Source organism: Marmota monax, unplaced genomic scaffold (genome assembly GCF_021218885.2).
Source record: "Marmota monax isolate L192 unplaced genomic scaffold, Marmota_monax_Labrador192_F-V1.1 WCK01_AAM20220418_F8-fsc00035, whole genome shotgun sequence".
Lineage (NCBI taxonomy): Eukaryota > Metazoa > Chordata > Mammalia > Rodentia > Sciuridae > Marmota > Marmota monax.
In genome coordinates this window covers 5,353,700-5,372,847 of record NW_026691961.1, presented here as the reverse complement: position 1 = coordinate 5,372,847, position 19,148 = coordinate 5,353,700, and the positions used below count along the sequence as shown (strand labels likewise).

The window sequence follows — 19,148 nt, the reverse complement described above, 5'->3', positions numbered from 1 at the left end:
ACAACCTGGATTTTCTGGTTATAAGCCAGAAAACTAGTTCCTTCCTTCTCATATACTGCATTTTGTGTCCATTAATCATACCACCAAATCTTCCATGTCAGAGTTTGAGGTTTATCTTCTAACAAAGACTGTCTTTTACGTATGTAATCCATAATTTGATATTTGACTTAAAACAACAAGCAAATTCAAAAGTCCTAAAATTTTTCAAAAAAACAAAACAAAACAAAAAAAACTATCACTAGCACCCATCACAGTTCTATCAGTGCTATGCTTACGACTCAGGTTCTAAAATTTAATTTTACCTGTCAACATAACACAAAGTTGTTCTGTTCACATGTACCACAGCTTTCTGCCACAGTAAGAACATGAAATAACATTTATATACCATCAAGTTTACAAGGCATGTTCACATCCATTTATCCACTGGATCACCACAAACATCCCGAGACAGGTATAGGTATCCTCACTGTCATGCTCAGCCAAATATACAAATGAGGAAAATGAGGCTCAGAAAGGCACAACAACTCGCCCAGGTTGCCCGCTCAGAAGTGGGAAGAGCCCAAGCATAACTCCTGACTTTCAACACACCCAAGAATCACCAAGTATGTCTAATGTTAGCCCTGAATAATCCTGGGGTTACCTTTTCAGTTTCTAAAGTCTCAACATGAATGCCTTTGGGATACCTAAAAGAACAAAAAAAAAGGAAAACAGGATATCAGTAGATGAATCAATGACAGCTGAAACCCAAAGTATTTTAAAAGCCACTACATAGCTTAAAGTAAATAAAACAAGTTTGGTTAAGATGGAATAATTATCCTTACAATGAAGACTTTATAATAAATCTATCCATAACATCTCAGCTGCATAATATTTCCCTGTCCCTGCTCTTAAAACATTGGCAAAGGAAGGTATCAATTTCAAATTAATTTGGGGGAACATGTATTTTCTAAATTTCTTGCATCTTAATACAGTCAACTACCACACAGTCAAATCTTGCCTCCAAATATAATTATGCCTATTTCCTAACTGAAAATGTGAAGGTCTCTTTAGATTGCACAGCAACAAAGGGAAGGTTTGAGATGGCCCGATCTGCCGTAGTTTGGCATGGCAGTTTGCATCAGCCAAGGAGAGGGATCTGGAACACACAATGAGTAAGATGCAACAATAACTCGACAGGAAATCGCTCCCATTTTGTTCAAAGTATATTCCCAGTATAATCTCAGTGGCAGAGTCTAACAGAAGATCAAGGACTCCAAAATCAAATGCAAATGCTCATCTGTCTAGTACCATTGCTCAGTTTTTAGTATCATTGCTCAGTTTTTGAGTTAGAGAAACCAAGGGAAACATCCTCAGAAAAACACATGCACAAAATGTTGGCTGTGATTTCAGATTTATAGACCTCTAAAGCCCACTCAAAATGTAACCCCAAGTCAGAAAGCCCTGCTTTAGAAAAAGGACTCATTTGAGTATTTCCTAGGTTTAAGAATCAAATCTTTATCACATACCTTCAAAACAAAAAACAACAAAAATATATTGTAGATATATCTCCAAAGCTTAATGGATAAAACCAAAAAGAAAAAGGTCTTAAAGCATCCAGAGTAATAACACAGAAAATTAACTAAGTGGGTATTCACTTCAGAAAGAATGGGGAATTCTGCATGGTTAAAACATCAGAAACTGCAGAATTAAAAAATGAAATAAGAGTAACAGGATTATATTTAGTTTTTAAATTCAGGGTCCTTCACAAAGCTCTCATATACAATACAAACACTTACTTCCAGCTCAAAGTCTGATAAATTAGTTTTCTCTGAAACCTATAAAAAGAAAAAAAAAAACAGTATTGGCTGAGGTCCACCAAAAGTAAACCCTAACTGAGCAGGCGTTGATTGGGAAAGATTTAATTCTGAAATGAGTCTTCATCAGAATAGACAGGTGATATGCAAACAAACAAAGGCAAGAGCTTTGAGGTGGGAAGATTCCTCCTCACTTGTCTTAATTGACATTTTATTTAATATTATTATACTACTTTTAGCAAAGAGGTAAAGTTCTTATCTAATCAAAATATTACTTCCTGCAGCTCCATAAGGAGAATTTAAAGTAACCAGCTACATTAAAACACTTTGGTAAAGCTTGTCTTAAAGTAAAAGGGAAAGAAGATGTTTAAGCTACTGTCTTTGAAATGTACACGTTTCCCACCGCAGAGAGAAGTTAGAAGGAGAGAAGCAGCCTGAGAGGAATTCTCTGCTGCAGCCTTCAAGTGCTAAGCACTCCTCCAGGCCAAAGCCATCACGCCACTTGTGAGCATAGTTAAAGTCAACCTGCACAACAGTTTTCTCCCCTCCAGTGTCAGGACAAAGTCCTCATTCAGTGTCTCCACAGACAACTGTCCCACTATGTAAATGCTAAAACTTGTACTTAAACCTTGGAAACATACCTATAATAAGAAGGGTATTTATAAAGAAGTTTTAAGAAGACCAAATGCACCAAATGTCAGAAATCATCTACTTTTCCATAAAAAGAACATGTGAAACTATGAAGGACAACTAACCCAGTACATGGCTCTAAATCCAAGTTCTTGTTTTCTTCACTTTGTAATAAATCTTCTATTTTCTCTCTGAGGAGTTAGAATAAGACCAAGAACATCAGAACCTTGAAGAAATGAACTTATCAACCAAAAGAATAATCATACTCAAAAGCAGTCTAAACATAAGAACATATATTTCTTATGCATATAGTTCTTACATTTGTACATGCAGAACAGAGTAATTTTATCAAATTATGTAGTGACTTTTTAGTTCAAAAGGTAAAGAAAATGTTTTATTTTGGCATATGCTTTGGGCAGATTTATTGTCACTGATGAATTAGTGACAACTTCTCAACAATTCATCAATACCAGTGATTTAATTTTTGACTTTTCTAGTAAAGCAGTTATACCGTTATCTAAACTAAGCAAGACCAGATTCTTCTCCAGTGGCACAACTGTTCATCAGAAACCTCACTGCCACAGGAAAACCACAAATGTGCTGCAGCATGGATGGGCCTGATCCACTCCTTTGCCTTCAGGAAAACTGGACATGGCCTGTCAGGCCTTGATCAATATAGGTCTGCTCACTTGCTGAGGTGTCTTGCCAACTAACATGGAGCCAGTGTAAGTATGATACACAGGACTCTATTTGCAATTTTCTCCTGTTGCACAAATTCAGATATGCCACAATTAGATCATGCCACTCACAACACTACATACACCCACATGTGTACTCTGTGTACAACAAAAGTGTGACACAGATGGCCTTGATGCACACATGGTTTCAGTTTGGGAACTTACACCACTTGGTCAATAAACTTCTTCTGATCCTCAGGAATCGTCACTGGACATTTTGAGGCATTAGGAGATACATATGCCAGAGATCCGGCACCATTGGCCTGAGAGCGTTTTTCATCATACTGCTCTCTCAACTGTCTTTCTTCTTCCTGATTTAAATATGGAATTCCTAAACATAATTTTTAAAAGAATGCATTAGCAGAAGTAATTGTTTCACATAAAATTTTTTAACAAACTAAAAGAGCTTATACTACTCAGGAAAGACATATTTAACTACATCTAACAGTAAACACAAGTGATTTTGAAATGTTTGTTCATCCTTTCATTCATTTATTCATTCTTTTTATTTTTTTATTTTATTTATTTATTTGTTTGTTTATTTTGTGGTGCTGGGGATTGAACCCAGGGCACCCTACCAACAGAGCTATATCCCCAGCCCCTTCATTCTTAACAAATATTTATCTGGCACTCATGCTATGTCAAGCATTGTAACAGGCGCTGAGGAACTAACAAGCAGATACATCCTGCTCTGTAGTAAGGGAACTATTTCTGACCAGATTATCAAAAAAGGCCACTGAGAGAGAAAACCCAAAGGATGAGAATGAGTCAGATATGCAAAGAGCCAGGGGAAGAGTATTTCAGGCAGAGGAAATGAGCCTAAATGTCCAGAGGATGGAAATGGTTTGAATTTTTCTAGAAACTCAAAGAAAGTGAGTACGGCCAGGACATGGTGAGCAAAAGGGGATGGAGATGGGATAGAGCAAGATTATATAGTTCCTTATAGAGCTTGGTAAGAAATTTTTATTCTAAGAAGAAAGAGACATCAACAGAAAATGTAAGCAAAATAAGGACATTGTCTGCTTCATGTTTAAAAGATCATGTGAATTACTATGAGTGTGGAATCAGGGAAACTGGTTAGGAGCAACTGTCCAGGCAAGAAATGACAGCTCAGAGCTGAGATCAGCAAACTTCATCTTAAAGGGACACACATTACATATTTCAGGCTTGTAAGCCTTAGGGAGCATCTCTGTCGCATACTCAATCCTACCATTGCAGCACAGAAGCAGCCAACACAACATGCACATCTGAGAGCATACTATGTTCCACTAAGATGTTATTTACAGGTCATCTGTGACCTGGCTTAGACCATGGAGACAGCATAGTAGATGGAGACAGTGCTTTTTTGAGATGGTAAAAAAAGAACTTGCTGATACGCTCATAGGTGAAGGGTAAAGTGAAAGGCAAAACTGAGACTGACACCTAGCTATCTGGTGAAGCTGTTGGAAAGAAGCAGGGGAAACTGGAGTTTTGGAGTCCAAGAGGTAGAAATCAAAAGCTACCTTCTGGGCATAAAAAAATCATCTGAGGTGGGCTGGGATTGTGGCTCAGTGGTAGAGCACTTGCCTAGCATGTGTGAGGCACTGGGTTCGATTCTCAGCATCACATACCAATAAATAAATAAAATTTTAAAAAAATTATCTGAAGGTATATAAATTAAGAGTTGCAGATATAAAAGCTCAAGAAAAAGGTGTTGTGACATAAATTTAGTTACCAACAGGATATAAGTAGTACTGCTAGGTACAGTAGCCCACACCTATAATCCCAGCTACCTAGAGATAAGGCAGGAGGATCACAACTTCAAGGCCAGAAAGACCCTATCTCAAAATAAAAATAAAAAGGGCTGGGTGGGGAGGTGTGCAGCTCACTGATAGAGCACTTGCCTAGCGTGTGCTAGGGCCTGGGTTAAACTCCAAGTAGGGGAGGAAGAAAAAAAGATATGGGATACTAACAAACTTTGTAGAAAGAATGATGGAATTAGAAAAACACCATTTACCAAAAATAATAATTGCCTGAAGCAAGAATCACTGACGGATGGTAAAACTAACTGGCAAGAAAGGTGATCCAAGTTAACCTCACCAAGACTGAGACCAATTGTCATCAGGAGCCACCTGATAACAGGGCACTGAGGACACATACGATGTACTCCTACCAAAAATGAATTAATGCATTTGGATAGATATAAGAAAACTCAGACAAGTCCAAAGAGATGGACATTATACAAAATAAGTAACCACCAATATTAAAAATTCTAAAGGTACGACAAGACAAAACCAAACTGAGAGGTGGTTCTGGATTTTAAGAGTAGAGAGAACCCACCAGGTACTGTAGCGCGTGCCTTAATCCCAGTGACTCAGGAGGCTGAGGAGAAAGGATCCCAAGTTCAAGGCCAGCCTGGGCAATTTAGCAAGACCCTGTCTTGAAACAAAATAAAATAAAAAGGGCTGGGGATGTAACTCATTGGTAGAGAGCCCTGGGTTCAACTCCCAGTACTGGAAAAAATAAAAAAAATTTAAAAAAAGACTAGAAAGTTGGGGTGTGACTCAGTGGGAGAGCTCTAGCCTAGCATGTGCCAGGCTCTGGATCTGATCCCCACCGCCACACACTCCTATGAACGTAAAATGCATCAGTTTTAAAAATGAAGCCACGAGGCCAAGGAACCTACAAACAACTAGGGAAAGTATATTCAGAAGTCGGTGAGCAAGAAAAAGCTAATACCAAGAGTGAGGAGCCAAGAGTGAGCAGGAACCAAGCCAGAAGAACGAAGGGTCTGAGGCCGGGAGGACAGTGCTGGGGGCAAGAGAGAGCAATCAACAGGGTCAAATTCTACCAAATTCTACCTTTTTGATTTTTATTTTGAGACAGAGTCTCATTAAATGGCTAAGACTGGCCTCAAACTTGCCATCCTCCTGCCTCAGCCTCCCAAGTCACTGAAATTATAGATGGGCACCACTATAGCCAGCAATACAGCTGCTTTTTCAAGTACTATACCACTTGTCACACAACAAGAAAATAAGGACACATTCCCCACAGGTGGTCAGTTAGGCCATTAAGTCACATAGTGGTGGAATAAATGACTCTCAATAAAATCAAAGCTTGAGAGGTCTCACTAGAACTCCACAAAGTAGCATCTATTCTCCTGCTCAGTTCACGGTTAACTAGGTTTAAAAATAAAATCATAACAAGAAAATTGAAAAAATTTCTAACATTATATATGGTGAACTGGACTCTTGAAATTTTTGTTGCACACAGAAAGTACAAAATGGTAATTCCCAAGCAAATCCAGATTTACTTTCCATGGACATTTATAAACTCTAAAGATAAGTCACAATCTTACCATTCCGAAAGACTTTATTAAAATCAAATCCTTGGCTTGCCAGAAAGTCAATGCTGGAGCTCTGAAACATAAAAACACACATTTTGGTGATGTTAGGAGTACATATGCAACGAAAGCAGAGCAACAGCTCAGCAGACAGGCAGGCAAGGAAGTGGCATGTTAAAGATCAAATGACAGTGGATTTCTCATCCACAGCAGCCAAGTGATCCATTTTCATTTACTTCAAATATTTGGGTTCTTCTTGATAACTTATAAAATAAACACCCTTTTATTTATAGATTTTTTTTTTTTAAATACACTGAATGAACAGATATTCTCCCGGTGGGCAGAAAGCTCCTGACCTCTTGACTGCTGCACTTAGAAGACTATAAATAGAAATAAAATGCATTTATACAACCTTACCCTAGATAGAAGTCTAAGGAAGCTCATATGTGCAGGTTACAAAACACCAACACCCACTCCAAATCAGATATTGAAAACGTCAAATCTTAACTGGATGTCTTAAAGTTCAAGATCAAAGACAGAGAAGTTCCTGGCAAACAGCCTTACCAAGTGAACACTTTTTTTTTTTTTTTTTTTTTTGGTACCAGGTATTGAACTCGGGGCACTCAACCACCAAGCCACATCCCCAGCCCTATTTTCTATTTTATTCAGAGACAGGGTCTCACTGAGTTGCTTAGCACCTCACTTTTTTGCTGAGGCTGGCTTTGAACTCTCCATCCTCCTGTCTCAGCCTCCCAAGCCACTGGGATTATAGATGTACACCACCACACCGAACTAAGAAAATACATTTTAAATCTAAGATCGAGGGCTGGGGATGTGGCTCAAGTGGTAGCGCGCTCACCTGGCATGCGTGAGGCACTGGGTTCGATTCTCAGCACGACATAAATGTGAAATAAAGATACTGTGTCTACCTAAAACTAAAGAAATAAATATTTTTTAAAAAAGAAATGGCTTTCTTAAAAAAAGAAATCTAAGATCGAGTGGAAATATGCGAGTAAATTTAAATTAAAAAATTAATAATACTACAGATGATACACAAATGCAGCAAAATCATCAAGTTCTTACTCAAATTGACTGAATAGAAGAAAACAACATTGTAGTGACTCAATTTTTATTCTCATGTGAAGTCAGAACATTGGCAGGCTGTAAACCTGAATCATTTTAATCTAGTCCCCCGTAGAATTACCTTTACTGAACCAGACTTGGCTATTACACCCTCTGTCTAGATGGATTGAAGGGCATTGTACCAAACAGCCCACTGAGCTCATCACAGTACTCACTTTAGAGAAGTGGCAAGGTTTTCAACATTAATCATTTCTTTATGATTCAAGGGTAGATTTGCTGGGAAAAGCTTTAATTCTCCAAGTCCTGAACTGTTTTGCTCCTATGGACCACCGAAATGAAGTATGTGCTTCCTTCTTTTCTCAGCCATTAGGAAACACAACAGTCTCTCTTGGCACAGAATCTACATTCTAATTATTTCCTAGTAATCCATTTTTTTCTTCCAATTTTTCATTTATTTTTTAGAAAATCTTATGTTAAAACATAAATACCAAATGTATATTTCATACATCAACACAAATCCTTTTAAAAACATGGCAGGATCTAAAAGGACAATCTTATCACAGAGGAACACACATAACACGTGGGCTCACATGCAATCATTTTCCATCCACTGAGGATACAACAGCGACATTCTCTCCACCCCCACTTATTTCTTACTCTGAATGAACCAAGACATGAAGTCTTTGCCTTGGCCCACTAACCTCCTTTCTGTTTGCCATGCCTGAGTATTCTCATAATTCTGTCCACCTAAAAATGCCATCTACGAAAGAGGTACCAAATGATGACTATGGAAAGGCATTTCCGTCCTGACAGTACTAGACTCCACACTGTCCTGTTTTCCTTTAGTTCCTTAAATCCAGAGTTGAAGATTCACCTATTTCTTTTTCTAAGCTATTTATTTTCCAATCAAAACAACACATTTTGGAGCCAGACACAAAGGCACATGCCTATAATCACAGCAACTAGAGAATCTGAAGCAGGAGGATCTCAAGTTTGAGGCCATCCTGGGCAACTCAGCAAAACCCTAAGCAATTTAACAGGACCCTGTTGCAAAACAAAAACTAAAGTACAAAAACAAAACCCATACACAATTGCACAATCATATAGATGTACTTAATACCAATGAAATAGACACTTGAAAATAGTTAGAATGGACTTTCTAGCTGTCACATTTTGAGCTGCTTTCCTCCTCTGCCATACCCTTCCACCAGGAGGTCCTGCCTTACCTTGGGCCCAGAGCCATAGAATCAGCTATCTATGGTCTAAGACCTCTGAAATCAATCTTACCAGCTTCTATGAACAAGCTAAAGTAAGAAGAATTTATCCAAGACCACATTTGTCTAATTGTCATGGCAGCCCCTTAAGTTTCTGAAATTTCCTGTAACTGCCCAGTGCTACAAAATTTGGCCCCTAAACACAACGCATTCAAGCCCTAATCAGTTTCTGGCCCTCATCTCTCCCCATTTAGATCCATTCTCTACAGTAGCATACCAAAATTACCTTCCAAAAAAATCAAATCTTAAGTCAGTTTTAGGTTTCAAATTACTCTTGCTTTAATTTCCCCCTAAAAGATGAGTCATATGCTGTGCCAGTTAGGATTCTTAATTATAAACTCTTAAGCCTGTCTTCCAGTCTGCTCATCTGCCACCTTCTGTAACATACCTCTGTCTCTGGCTCTTGAAACATCTTACTATTTCAACACACGGTGCCTTTCACACTTCTGTGTTTTTGCTTCTTTTTTGTTTTCCAATGTGGCCTCCCTGCCATTTCACCAATATGTTGACTAGCTCAGGCCTCAGACTAGGTCCATCTTTGAGCCAATCATTGTGTCACGTGGGTGGGAGTCCTCTCATGAATGGTCAATTAGTTCTCCACCCTGCCACTAGCATCACCTCTCACTCCAGAGATTCTGATTCAGTAGATATAGTAGTATCTGGACAGAAGAGTTTGGTTTGTTGGGGTGGGGTTTGTGGGGTGGGGCGGTTAGAAAGAAGCAATATCTTTTATTTTTTAATGTGGTGTTGAGGATCGAACCCAGTGCCTCACACATGTGAGGCAAGCACTCAACCACTGAGCTACAACCCCAGCCCTGTGGGTTTTAAAGTTCCCAGGTGTGGCAGACATAGTTGCACACACCTGTAATCCCAAAGACTCAGGAAGCTGAAGCAGGAAGATCACAAGTTCAGTGCCAACCTCAGCAACATAGCAAGGCCCTAAGCAACTCAGCAGGACCCTGTCTCAAAATAAAAAACAAACAAAAAACGGGCTGGGGATGTGATTTAGTAGTTAAACTCTCCTGGGTTCACCCCTTGTAACAACAACAACAAAAAAGTTCCCAAGTGATCATAGTGTGTAGCCAGGTTTGTGAACCACTGAATTCCACCAATTCAACTTCAAGTAGCTGCCACTCATAGTGGGAGGGGTGCATGGTTAGAGAAGCAATCAGGATGCCTACCCCATCCTTTCCTGAGAGAATAAATGTCTCTTAAGGAGAACTACCCTAAATGCATTAATGTTTTACAATAAAATTGTACTTTACCAATCACATCCCTTACATGAGTTGGAAAAAACAACAGTGACAAAAAAGAGAATATGGTAAATTTTGTCACTATATTTTACAACTTTTTCTAAAAAAACTATTTGTGACTTACCATCCCCTACCTTAGATTTATATTAAATGTACCTTTTTCAAAATTTAAGAGATGAGTGTAGCTATTTAGTGGACAATGTGAGGCATCTATCAAAATTTTAAATGCAAATGTCCTATGACTTCACAAATCTTAGGAAATCTATTCTTTTTTTTTTTTTTTTTTTACTGAATGCCACAGATTTTATTTTATTTTTTTAAAGAAAGAGTGAGAGAGAGAATTTATATATATATATATATATATATATATATATATCTTTTTTTTAGTTCTCGGTGGACACGGCATCTTTGTATGTGGTGCTGAGGATCGAACCTGGGCCGCACGCATGCCAGGCGAGCGCGCTAGCGCTTGAGCCACATCCCCAGCCCGCCACAGATTTTAAACAGGGTGGTAGTTTAAAAGAATGGATCAGGATAATAGAAGACTACATCTGTTCAAGTGAAAATGAACAGTAGTAAAATGTAACCCAATGGATAAAAATACAAAAATATTTAAGCTATCAAAAGCAGTCTTAAGGGATTCCACCTCTTGGGTCCCTTTCTTCCTCCAGGAAGAAGTCTTTTCTGCTGTCCTTAATAAAGCTTCTACTTTCCACTAAGAAACTCCATTTCTGGACCATGATCTACATTCCTGATCTTCTCACTCTTAGTTTTGCAGGATAGACTTTTTCTCTCCCTGTTTGAAGTTCCCTTACTACGAATGTACCTGTACCTTGGGGAACAGAAAGGGCATTTGGCGAGGAAATCTATTCTATAGAAAAATTCCTACATATACAAAAAATATGCTACACACATATGCTGAATATGGTATTATTTATAAACAATAGATATTCTCTAAATTCTGATAAAGGAAATGATTAAATTACACATATCCATACCATGAAACATAAAGACATTCTGTTGAAGGGAAATGCAAGTTATATAAAATGCAAATATTAGTATTTTATTATATTGGGGGTGTGTGTGTGTAGATGTTGGTATACGTATATATGTGCATAAAAGCTAGAAAACGAGGAGTAAAATGGAAGAGATGTTGAAAAAAGGACTTAGAAAAGGACATACTCTATATACAGTGGTTTTATTGCAATTTTTCACAACCATGCATGTATTATCTTGTACAAATTCAACTATGTATGTTCGGCCAGAAAAAAAGGAAGAGAAGAAAATGGAGGAGGAGACAGAAGCCACATAAATACCATGCCATTCCGTCTGCCACTCCACCCCACATTTGAACTCCCCTGGGTGTGTGTGGCTGTGGGTCCCCTTCTTTCACATTCTGCCAGTCTCATGAGCATGTCACTGTATGTGTACAGATACTTATTTTTCAAAGAATACAGTAAGTTGTTTTACCCTCAAATCCTCTATGCTTTAAGGGTGTGAAGAGCTCTTTGAGTGATTCTGACATAATCTTTATCTGCTCACCAACTTCAGAGCCTAACTCCCGATAACATACAACTCTGCTGCAATCACAGAATTTTATACAAAATAAAAATCATTATGTACAATTATAATGCACCAATTTTTTAAATGTGGGGGAAAAAAGAAAAGAAAAACCACTTTAAATCAGGGACAAACGGAAATCCAAAAACACATTTATCTTACAGATAGAATTCACAAGTTTATGCAAGACTCAAGACAGGCATAGCTACTGCAGGACAATTAGAGGCATCTATCACAATGTCTAAAACTTTCCTGAGACTGTTCCTTTACTCTTGCAGACTAGAGAATTCCAGCACTTCTAACTCCTTTGTCCATTTTCAACATCAACCTCTGGACTATCTTCAAGAATATTATCTTTCTTTTTAAGGAGTAACTGGAAACAAGAACTGTTAAGCACACCAGATGTTGCCGCCCCGTGGCTTGTGCAGAGGGTGGAGCTCCACTGTTCTGTGTCCAAAACATTTCCCAGAATAACTGTACTTGTGTTGCTCTGTTAGTATAAAGCACCATCCCTAAGGTGTCTCACTACCACCCTCTGCTTTTATTTCATTGGCCCCTGGCCAAAGCCATGGAACTCACAGAATTTTAAGTAATTCTCTACTGTGGTAATGATAGAAAACTATATCCACACACCTTTCCAACGGAGCCTATTTTCTCTCAGTAAACATCTACACTGTTTAATTAAATATTCTATACCAAGGAGATTAATAAACAGCTGTTAACTGACTGCAGGAAAAAGGAAATACGGTTTACTTCACAATTTTAGGAAACTGGCTACAAGATCTAAGTTACCTTAACTTTTTCTCTTTTGCCCCCAGCAATCAACTCTTGATTTCATTAGTTTATTTCAGGAAGAAGATGCTCAGAAGCCTACCCTCCAGACCTTCACAATTGCTTTACCACTCCATGCCAATGAAGGGGAAGATGGCAAGACTCAAATGAACTAATGTTGCTATGGGAAGAGAATTCAAGAGGCATGATAAAAAGGAAGAATTGCATTTCTCTCAACCACACACTTCCCTTATCCATGACAACAGATAATCAAGAAGGCAGAAGGGGGCGACTGTTAATCACAAAGTGTCTTCCAGGTTAGCTACCCTGATCCTCAAGGGACTACTCCAAGGTGGAGCCTCCTTACATCCTTACCTTGACCCATAAAAATAAGTCCTCTCCTCCTCAAGAGAAACAGTAGTCTTTTTCTACCTTCTTTTTCCTAAACTGGTGAGCTTGGGAAGAGAGCCTGAGCACAAGTAGCTTAGTCTCCTCTGGGCTTCTGGTTTTAGATAGGCCATACACATATTGATCTTCCAGAAAATAAAGCTCTAACTTCTAAAAAGATACAGAGAGAGAGAGGTCTGGGGATGTGGCTCAAGCGGTAGCGCACTCGCCTGGCATGCGTAAGGCCCGGGTTCGATCCTCAGCACCATATACAAAGAAAGATGTTGTATCTGCCGAAAACTAAAAAATAAATATTAAAATTCTCTCCCTCTCCCTCTCTCTCTTTAAAAAAAAGTTAAAAATAAAAAAAAAATAAAAATAAAAAGATACAGAGAGTGAGACAGGGAAAAGCAAGTAAGACCTCATATGTACTTTCAATTCAAGGAGAAAACAGTAAAAAATCCCAAATGGAGTCACAGTACAAAGCTATGATCTCAAATTCAGCTTTATTAATAACAAAGTTCACATTCTGATTTTCATCTGCCTGTCTTTGCATCTTATTCCTTAATTCATTCTGAAGCAAAGAGGGGAAATAATGGTGCTGTTAATTTACAAACCTAAAACTGAGGGTCAGAGAGGGGAAATATTTTGTGAAAGACCAAAGTTAACAGAATCAAATTTTAAATAGAATTCTGATTCTACTTTTCCACAACACCACATAAGCAATTCATAAAAGGAAAAAATCTTAAGCTACTAACCTGACAAACAAATTTTACATCTGGTGAGGATCTACTGAAGGGTTTTGGGAAAACATAGAAGTTAAATGACTTCGTCACATACCTGGGGGGGGAAAAAAACAAAACAAGGCTTAGGGGGTGACCTTATGCCACACAAAAGAATTCCCACTACTTGTTAAAACAACCTACTTTGAGTCTGTGTAGTCATACTTAAAAGTGCAAAGGCCAAACTGAAACAGCAAAAAGTCCATGGAATGCTGGAAAAGGGAAATAAAACATCTGTCACATTAGGGCTACATATTTGACATGAGCAATAATACTCTCAATCACATGGCTTTCTGAATCAAACAATTAGACTTTGGCAAAATACTTCCAATTAGAACAGATTATACAAACTATGTATGAGAAGCATTTTAAGTTTATATACACTTTAATTTTTCCCCAATTAAGCACTTATCATCCTTCATCCAGAGTAACATTAGGCCTATTTCCCGATTATTAGAATAACCACATCATAGTTCCTATAAATCAAATTGGCAAACACTAATCTTTCCCCAAAATGTTTTCCAGCAAACAATTATTTTTGCTGTTGCTTTAAACATCCTTAAAATATCAATATGTGACTGGAGCTGAGAAAAAGTGCTACATTTAGAAAACTTTGATATGTAGATTTAATGATTATAGTCCTTTATAATTCAACAGATGGAGGATCCACACGAGAAAGAGATAGATTCTCCAGCCTATCTACTTGCCTTTTTAAGCTTCTGATACCTCTCTTCTGGAGTATCAAAACCATTTGTTAATGCAGTGACTGAAGGTCCATCGCTGATTCCTAGATTTTAAGAAATAAGTTTTTATTTTAATAAATGCTAGTATAAAAGTATCAGTGAAGGGGCTGGGGTTGTGGTTCAGTGGTAGAGCACTTGCCTAGCATGTGTGAGGCAGTGGGTTTGATCCTCAGCACCACATAAAGACAAATAAATAAAATAAAGGTATTACATCCATCTACAACTAAAACTTTTTTTAAAATTAGTGAAGTCAGGGGCAGGGGTACATACCTGTAATCCCAGCAACTAGAAAGGCAAAGGGAGGAGGATCACAAGTTTGAGTTCAGCCTCAAACTTAGTTAGTTAGTGACCCCCTCAGCAACTTATCAAGTCCCCGTCTCAAAATAAAAAATAAAAGAGAGGGGCTGGGGTTGTAGCTCATTGTTGGAGTACTTGCTTAGCATGTGTGAGGCTAAGTTCGATTCTCAGCACCGCATATAGATAAATAAAATGTTTATTGACAACCATAAATAAATAAAAAAAATAAAATGAAATGAAATGAAACAGAAAATAAATAAATAAATAAAAGAAAATTGGGGATATTGCATAGGGATAAAGCACCCTAGCACCCTGGGTTAGATTCCCAGTGCCCAAAATAAAAAGTCAACAATTCAATGCCTCTGTAACTTCATATTTTTTTCTGTAGTTGTGGACAGTATGCATTTATTTTATTTATTTTTATGCAGTGCTAAGGATTGAACCCAGTGCCTCACAAAAGGCCCCAGCCCTGTACTTTCATATTCTAATGAACCAAGATTAATTAGAAGTGCTCCTACCTTACTTTTTCAAAATTAACTTTAATTTGGGGCTACTGGTGTAACTCAGTGATAAGACCTCTTATTTAGCATGCACAAGGCCCTGGGTTTGATTCTTAGCACCAATAGAAAGAAAGAAAGAAAGCATTTATTTGTCCACCAAGCCAAATTCTGTAACAATAAACTTAAGAAACATAAATGTTTCAGACTAGGGATGCAGCTCAGTGCTGGAGCACTTGCCAAGCATGCAGAAGGCCCTGGGTTCAATACCCAATATTATAAAAAAAAAAAAAAAAAATTGAGATGTAAGTTTCAATTTGTGAATAGGCAGTTCTAAAATGGATTTCAAAATACAGTAAGCATAAAAAAAAACCACTCTATGTTTGAATAAGTTTTGCTGCTGCTTTGTAAAGGATTAACACATATCAGACATCAACAACAAATCTTAAGCATTCAGGACTAGAAGATTTCAGAGGACCAGTACTGGTCAACAGAGTTTGGAGTAACATCTATACAACAAAGGCATTTTCAGGGTCAAGATAAAGTTATTTCTGGTGGAAACTTTGAGCATATTGACTCCAACTAAAAAATTCACACTAAGGATCATGGTTACCTCTTCATGGATTCCTTTAGAAAGAGCTATAGGTTTTTAAACATGTAAACTAAGCAGCAAAAATGGGTATTTATACCAAAAGGATAAAACTCTTTGGACTGACATAAACAACTTAAAAATAAGTATCACCCCCAAAATAATACAACACGGCAACTATAAAAAGTTTTGGTGAAGAGATGGGGCTATAGCTCAGTGGCAAAGCGCTTGCCTAGTTTGCGTGAGGCATTGGGTTCAAGCCTTAGCACCACATAAAAATAAACAAATAAAGGCATTCTGTCCATCTACAACTACAAAAAAAATTTTTTAAAGGGTTGGTGAAGTATTACACAAACATACCTTTATATATAGGCAATGAACACTTCTACGAATATATAAAGGAATATCCTTTTATCTGCAAAAGCCTGGCCCTGGACAGTCACTAAAGGACAATATTGTATGATTGTGTCTAAATTAGTCAGATTTATAGAAGTAAATGGTGGTTGTCAAATGGCAGGGAAAATGAGAAAAGGAGATTTCGATGTGTACAGAGTATAAGTTTGGGAAGATGAAAATATTCCAGAGGTGAATGGTGATAGCTGCAGAGAAATGAGAATGTACTCAATGTCACTTAACAGTAAAACACTTAAAAAAGTTAAAATGGTAAATTTTATTTTGTGTATATTTACCACACTCAAAAAGCCTGACCCTAATCTTCAAGCTTTCTACTATGTATGCACCAAAGTGTTTTAAGTAGCACCGACACCATAATCTCTGTTCAGTCTGCAACCCTCACAGCCTACCATCACAAAACCACTACAACTGTTCAATGCCTTTGAAACGTTCAAGGTGCAACACTGAGACTTCTGCAACCCGCCCAAAGCTACCAAGAGCCAGGCGCAGCTAGCAAGCAGGCATGAGAAATTAGGGAGCCCCAGGCTGGTGGGAACGGCTGAAGGACCCTGAGCCCCAAGTTTTCAAGGGAGGGATACCTGAAAACTCCCCATCGATGGCAAAGAAGTCCGCCTCCTCTATGGCCTGGTACACTTTCTGAAGATTACTCTTAAAATCTGCGGAGAAACCGAGAAAAGGCTCAGAACCCGATGGCCTGGCTTCCTGCCCACAGACCCCTAAGTGGAAAAGGAAGAAGTGCCCTGGTATGTACGAGGCTGCGAGCTGGATGGGGACAAGTCCCAGAGGTGCGCTAGGACAGGAGATCATCTAGTCCCCCAGGGGTGCATGGGCCACGCGAGGTAAACTCCCCGAGGGGTAGTTGGGCCTGAGGGAGAAAAGTCTCGAAGGGTGCAGGAGGCGGAAAAAGACAGGGCCCCAGCGGGTGGCCGAGCAGAGCAAGGCAAGGGACACAGGAATGCATGTTCCGCACACGGATAAGGCCCCAAGAAGCGCACAGGCTTAACGGGGGCAGAGCCTGAGGGGTTGACTGACTCAGCCCCGAGCCCAGCCAAACAGGCTGGCCGCAGCAGGGCCTAGCAGGCTGGGTGAGGGTGAGGGTGGGCACGCGGGTAGTGCACGGCGGACACGCACTGCTCCTGATTATCTCCATTCTGTAGAGTGGCCGGAACCCTGGCCCCGCCCGGGCCGCGGCTCAGCCGTTCTACTCGCCGAGTTCCACAGAGACGGCGGCGGTAGCCGAGGCAGCGGCAGCAGCAACAGAACACACCGTGGCGGCGACTTCCGGAAACAGCGCGCGCCTGCTGCGCTTGCGTCAGCGTCTGCGTCACTGCGGGGGCGTGGCCAGGGGAGATCCTCTGGGGAAAGAGTGGGGGCGTGGCCTCCTCCGTGGAGGCCTCGGCTTTGCGAGAGTCAGGTCTTAAATTCTAGTTGATCAACCAATATTTACCGGCCAGGCACAGTGGAGCACTCCTGCAATCCCTGCGGCTCGGGAGGCTAAGGCAGGAGGACCGCAAGTTCAAAGCCAGCCGTAGTAAAGGAAGGTGCTGAGCAACTCAGTGAGACTCTATCTCTAAATAAAATACAAAATAGGGCTGGGGATGTGGCTCAGTGGTCGGAGTGTCCCTGAGTTCAATCTCGGGTACCAAAATAATCATAATAATAATGATAATATATATACATATATTTATTGGGTTCCTATTATATGCCATCCTGAAGGGCATGGGGAATATGATGATGAACATGAAAGTATGGTCCTTGCCCCCATTAAACTCGGGGTTCGAAGGAAAAAGTAAAGCAGAAATCGAACTTGTCATTTGTGGGGCTAAGGTTATGGCTCAGCGGTAGAGCGCTAGCCTGGGTTCGATTCTCAGCACCACGTAAAAATTAAAAAATAAATGAAGGTATTGTGTCCAACTACAACTAAAACAAAATACTAAATTAAATTTAAAAAAAAAAACTTGTCATTTGATAAACCTAAGATAATCACTATGAAGAAAATGCAGGGTACTGCAATAGAGAATAACCGCGACTGGGTAGTGTGGTTTACACAGAGGTCTCAGAGAAAGCAAAGACCTTTATTTGTTATACTAGCCATAGAGAAGTGAGCTTACCCTGTTTCTTTGTTTGAGGTTGCTGTTGATCCCCCAAAGCCTAGTCATTGCATCCAATAAACATGGTTTGAGTGAATGAATTCTCCTAGGTTTCATAAAACCTTCTATGAAGTTGGTTACACCTGTTTTCAAATGTTATCAAGGCATCTTTATTAGGTCTAGAAAGCATTCACCCATTCCTAAAACCTCAATTTCCCGGGGACACTGTATTCCTCAATACAGTTAGTGATAATTAACTAGTGATAATTAATTAGTGATAAAGGCTGTTAATAGTGAAGTACTGTATAAATTGTTTACTGCGTACCTATTCCCAGATTATCCTCCAGAAACTCAGTTCACACCTTCCTTGCACTAGCACATAACATTACTGATCCTTTAACTCTTTGCCAATTTCATGGGGGGGGGGGATGTCATCTCAAAACAGCAACTTAATAATCTCTACGTGTTTTAAAACAGATAATCAGCATGAGTTCTCACTGAGACACATCCCCAACCCAGGCCATTTTAATTCCAAATATTCTCAAAATTGCCAGACGTGGTGGTGCGCGCCTATAGTTCAGGCAGCTCAGGAGGCTGAGAACGGGAGGATGGAAAGTTCCAGGCCAGTCTTAGCAACTTAGTGAGAATCCGTCTCAAAATTAAGAAATGAAAAGGGCTCAGTGGTAAAGCGCCCCTCCGTTGGATCCCCAGTACCAAAAAAATAAATACATACATACATACATAATGAGTCAAATACGTCCTGTGGTTTTTCTGCATAAAATGTGAAGGCAAAAATTATTGGGAAAAGCATATAGCGGTCTTCTAATACTACTCTAATTTCTGAGCAAGTTTGTTTCCTCACTACACAGAAACAGCAGCCCTAAAGGAGAAGTTAGTCACAGGGACACACCCTCCTTCCCACTCGG

The 19,148-nt window shown here is 39.3% G+C and overlaps 1 protein-coding gene across 2 annotated transcripts in view; it reads right to left on the bottom strand.

The window, feature by feature from the left end:
- Positions 1 to 17,437, bottom strand: part of Parn (poly(A)-specific ribonuclease) — a 149,401-nt gene extending 131,964 nt beyond the window's left edge. For both annotated transcript variants that reach the window (XM_046440497.2, XM_058577952.1), the window contains exons 1-10: positions 17,264 to 17,437; positions 16,711 to 16,788; positions 14,300 to 14,379; positions 13,737 to 13,804; positions 13,569 to 13,650; positions 6,498 to 6,558; positions 3,326 to 3,491; positions 2,549 to 2,614; positions 1,776 to 1,814; positions 641 to 683 (exon numbers count right to left, since the gene is read on the bottom strand). In XM_046440497.2, coding sequence (XP_046296453.1) covers positions 641 to 683; positions 1,776 to 1,814; positions 2,549 to 2,614; positions 3,326 to 3,491; positions 6,498 to 6,558; positions 13,569 to 13,650; positions 13,737 to 13,804; positions 14,300 to 14,379; positions 16,711 to 16,788; positions 17,264 to 17,282 — 702 coding nt within the window. In that variant the 5' untranslated portion in view covers positions 17,283 to 17,437. The remainder of the gene's footprint in view (positions 1 to 640; positions 684 to 1,775; positions 1,815 to 2,548; positions 2,615 to 3,325; positions 3,492 to 6,497; positions 6,559 to 13,568; positions 13,651 to 13,736; positions 13,805 to 14,299; positions 14,380 to 16,710; positions 16,789 to 17,263) is intronic.
- Positions 17,438 to 19,148: the final 1,711 nt, after the last annotated feature.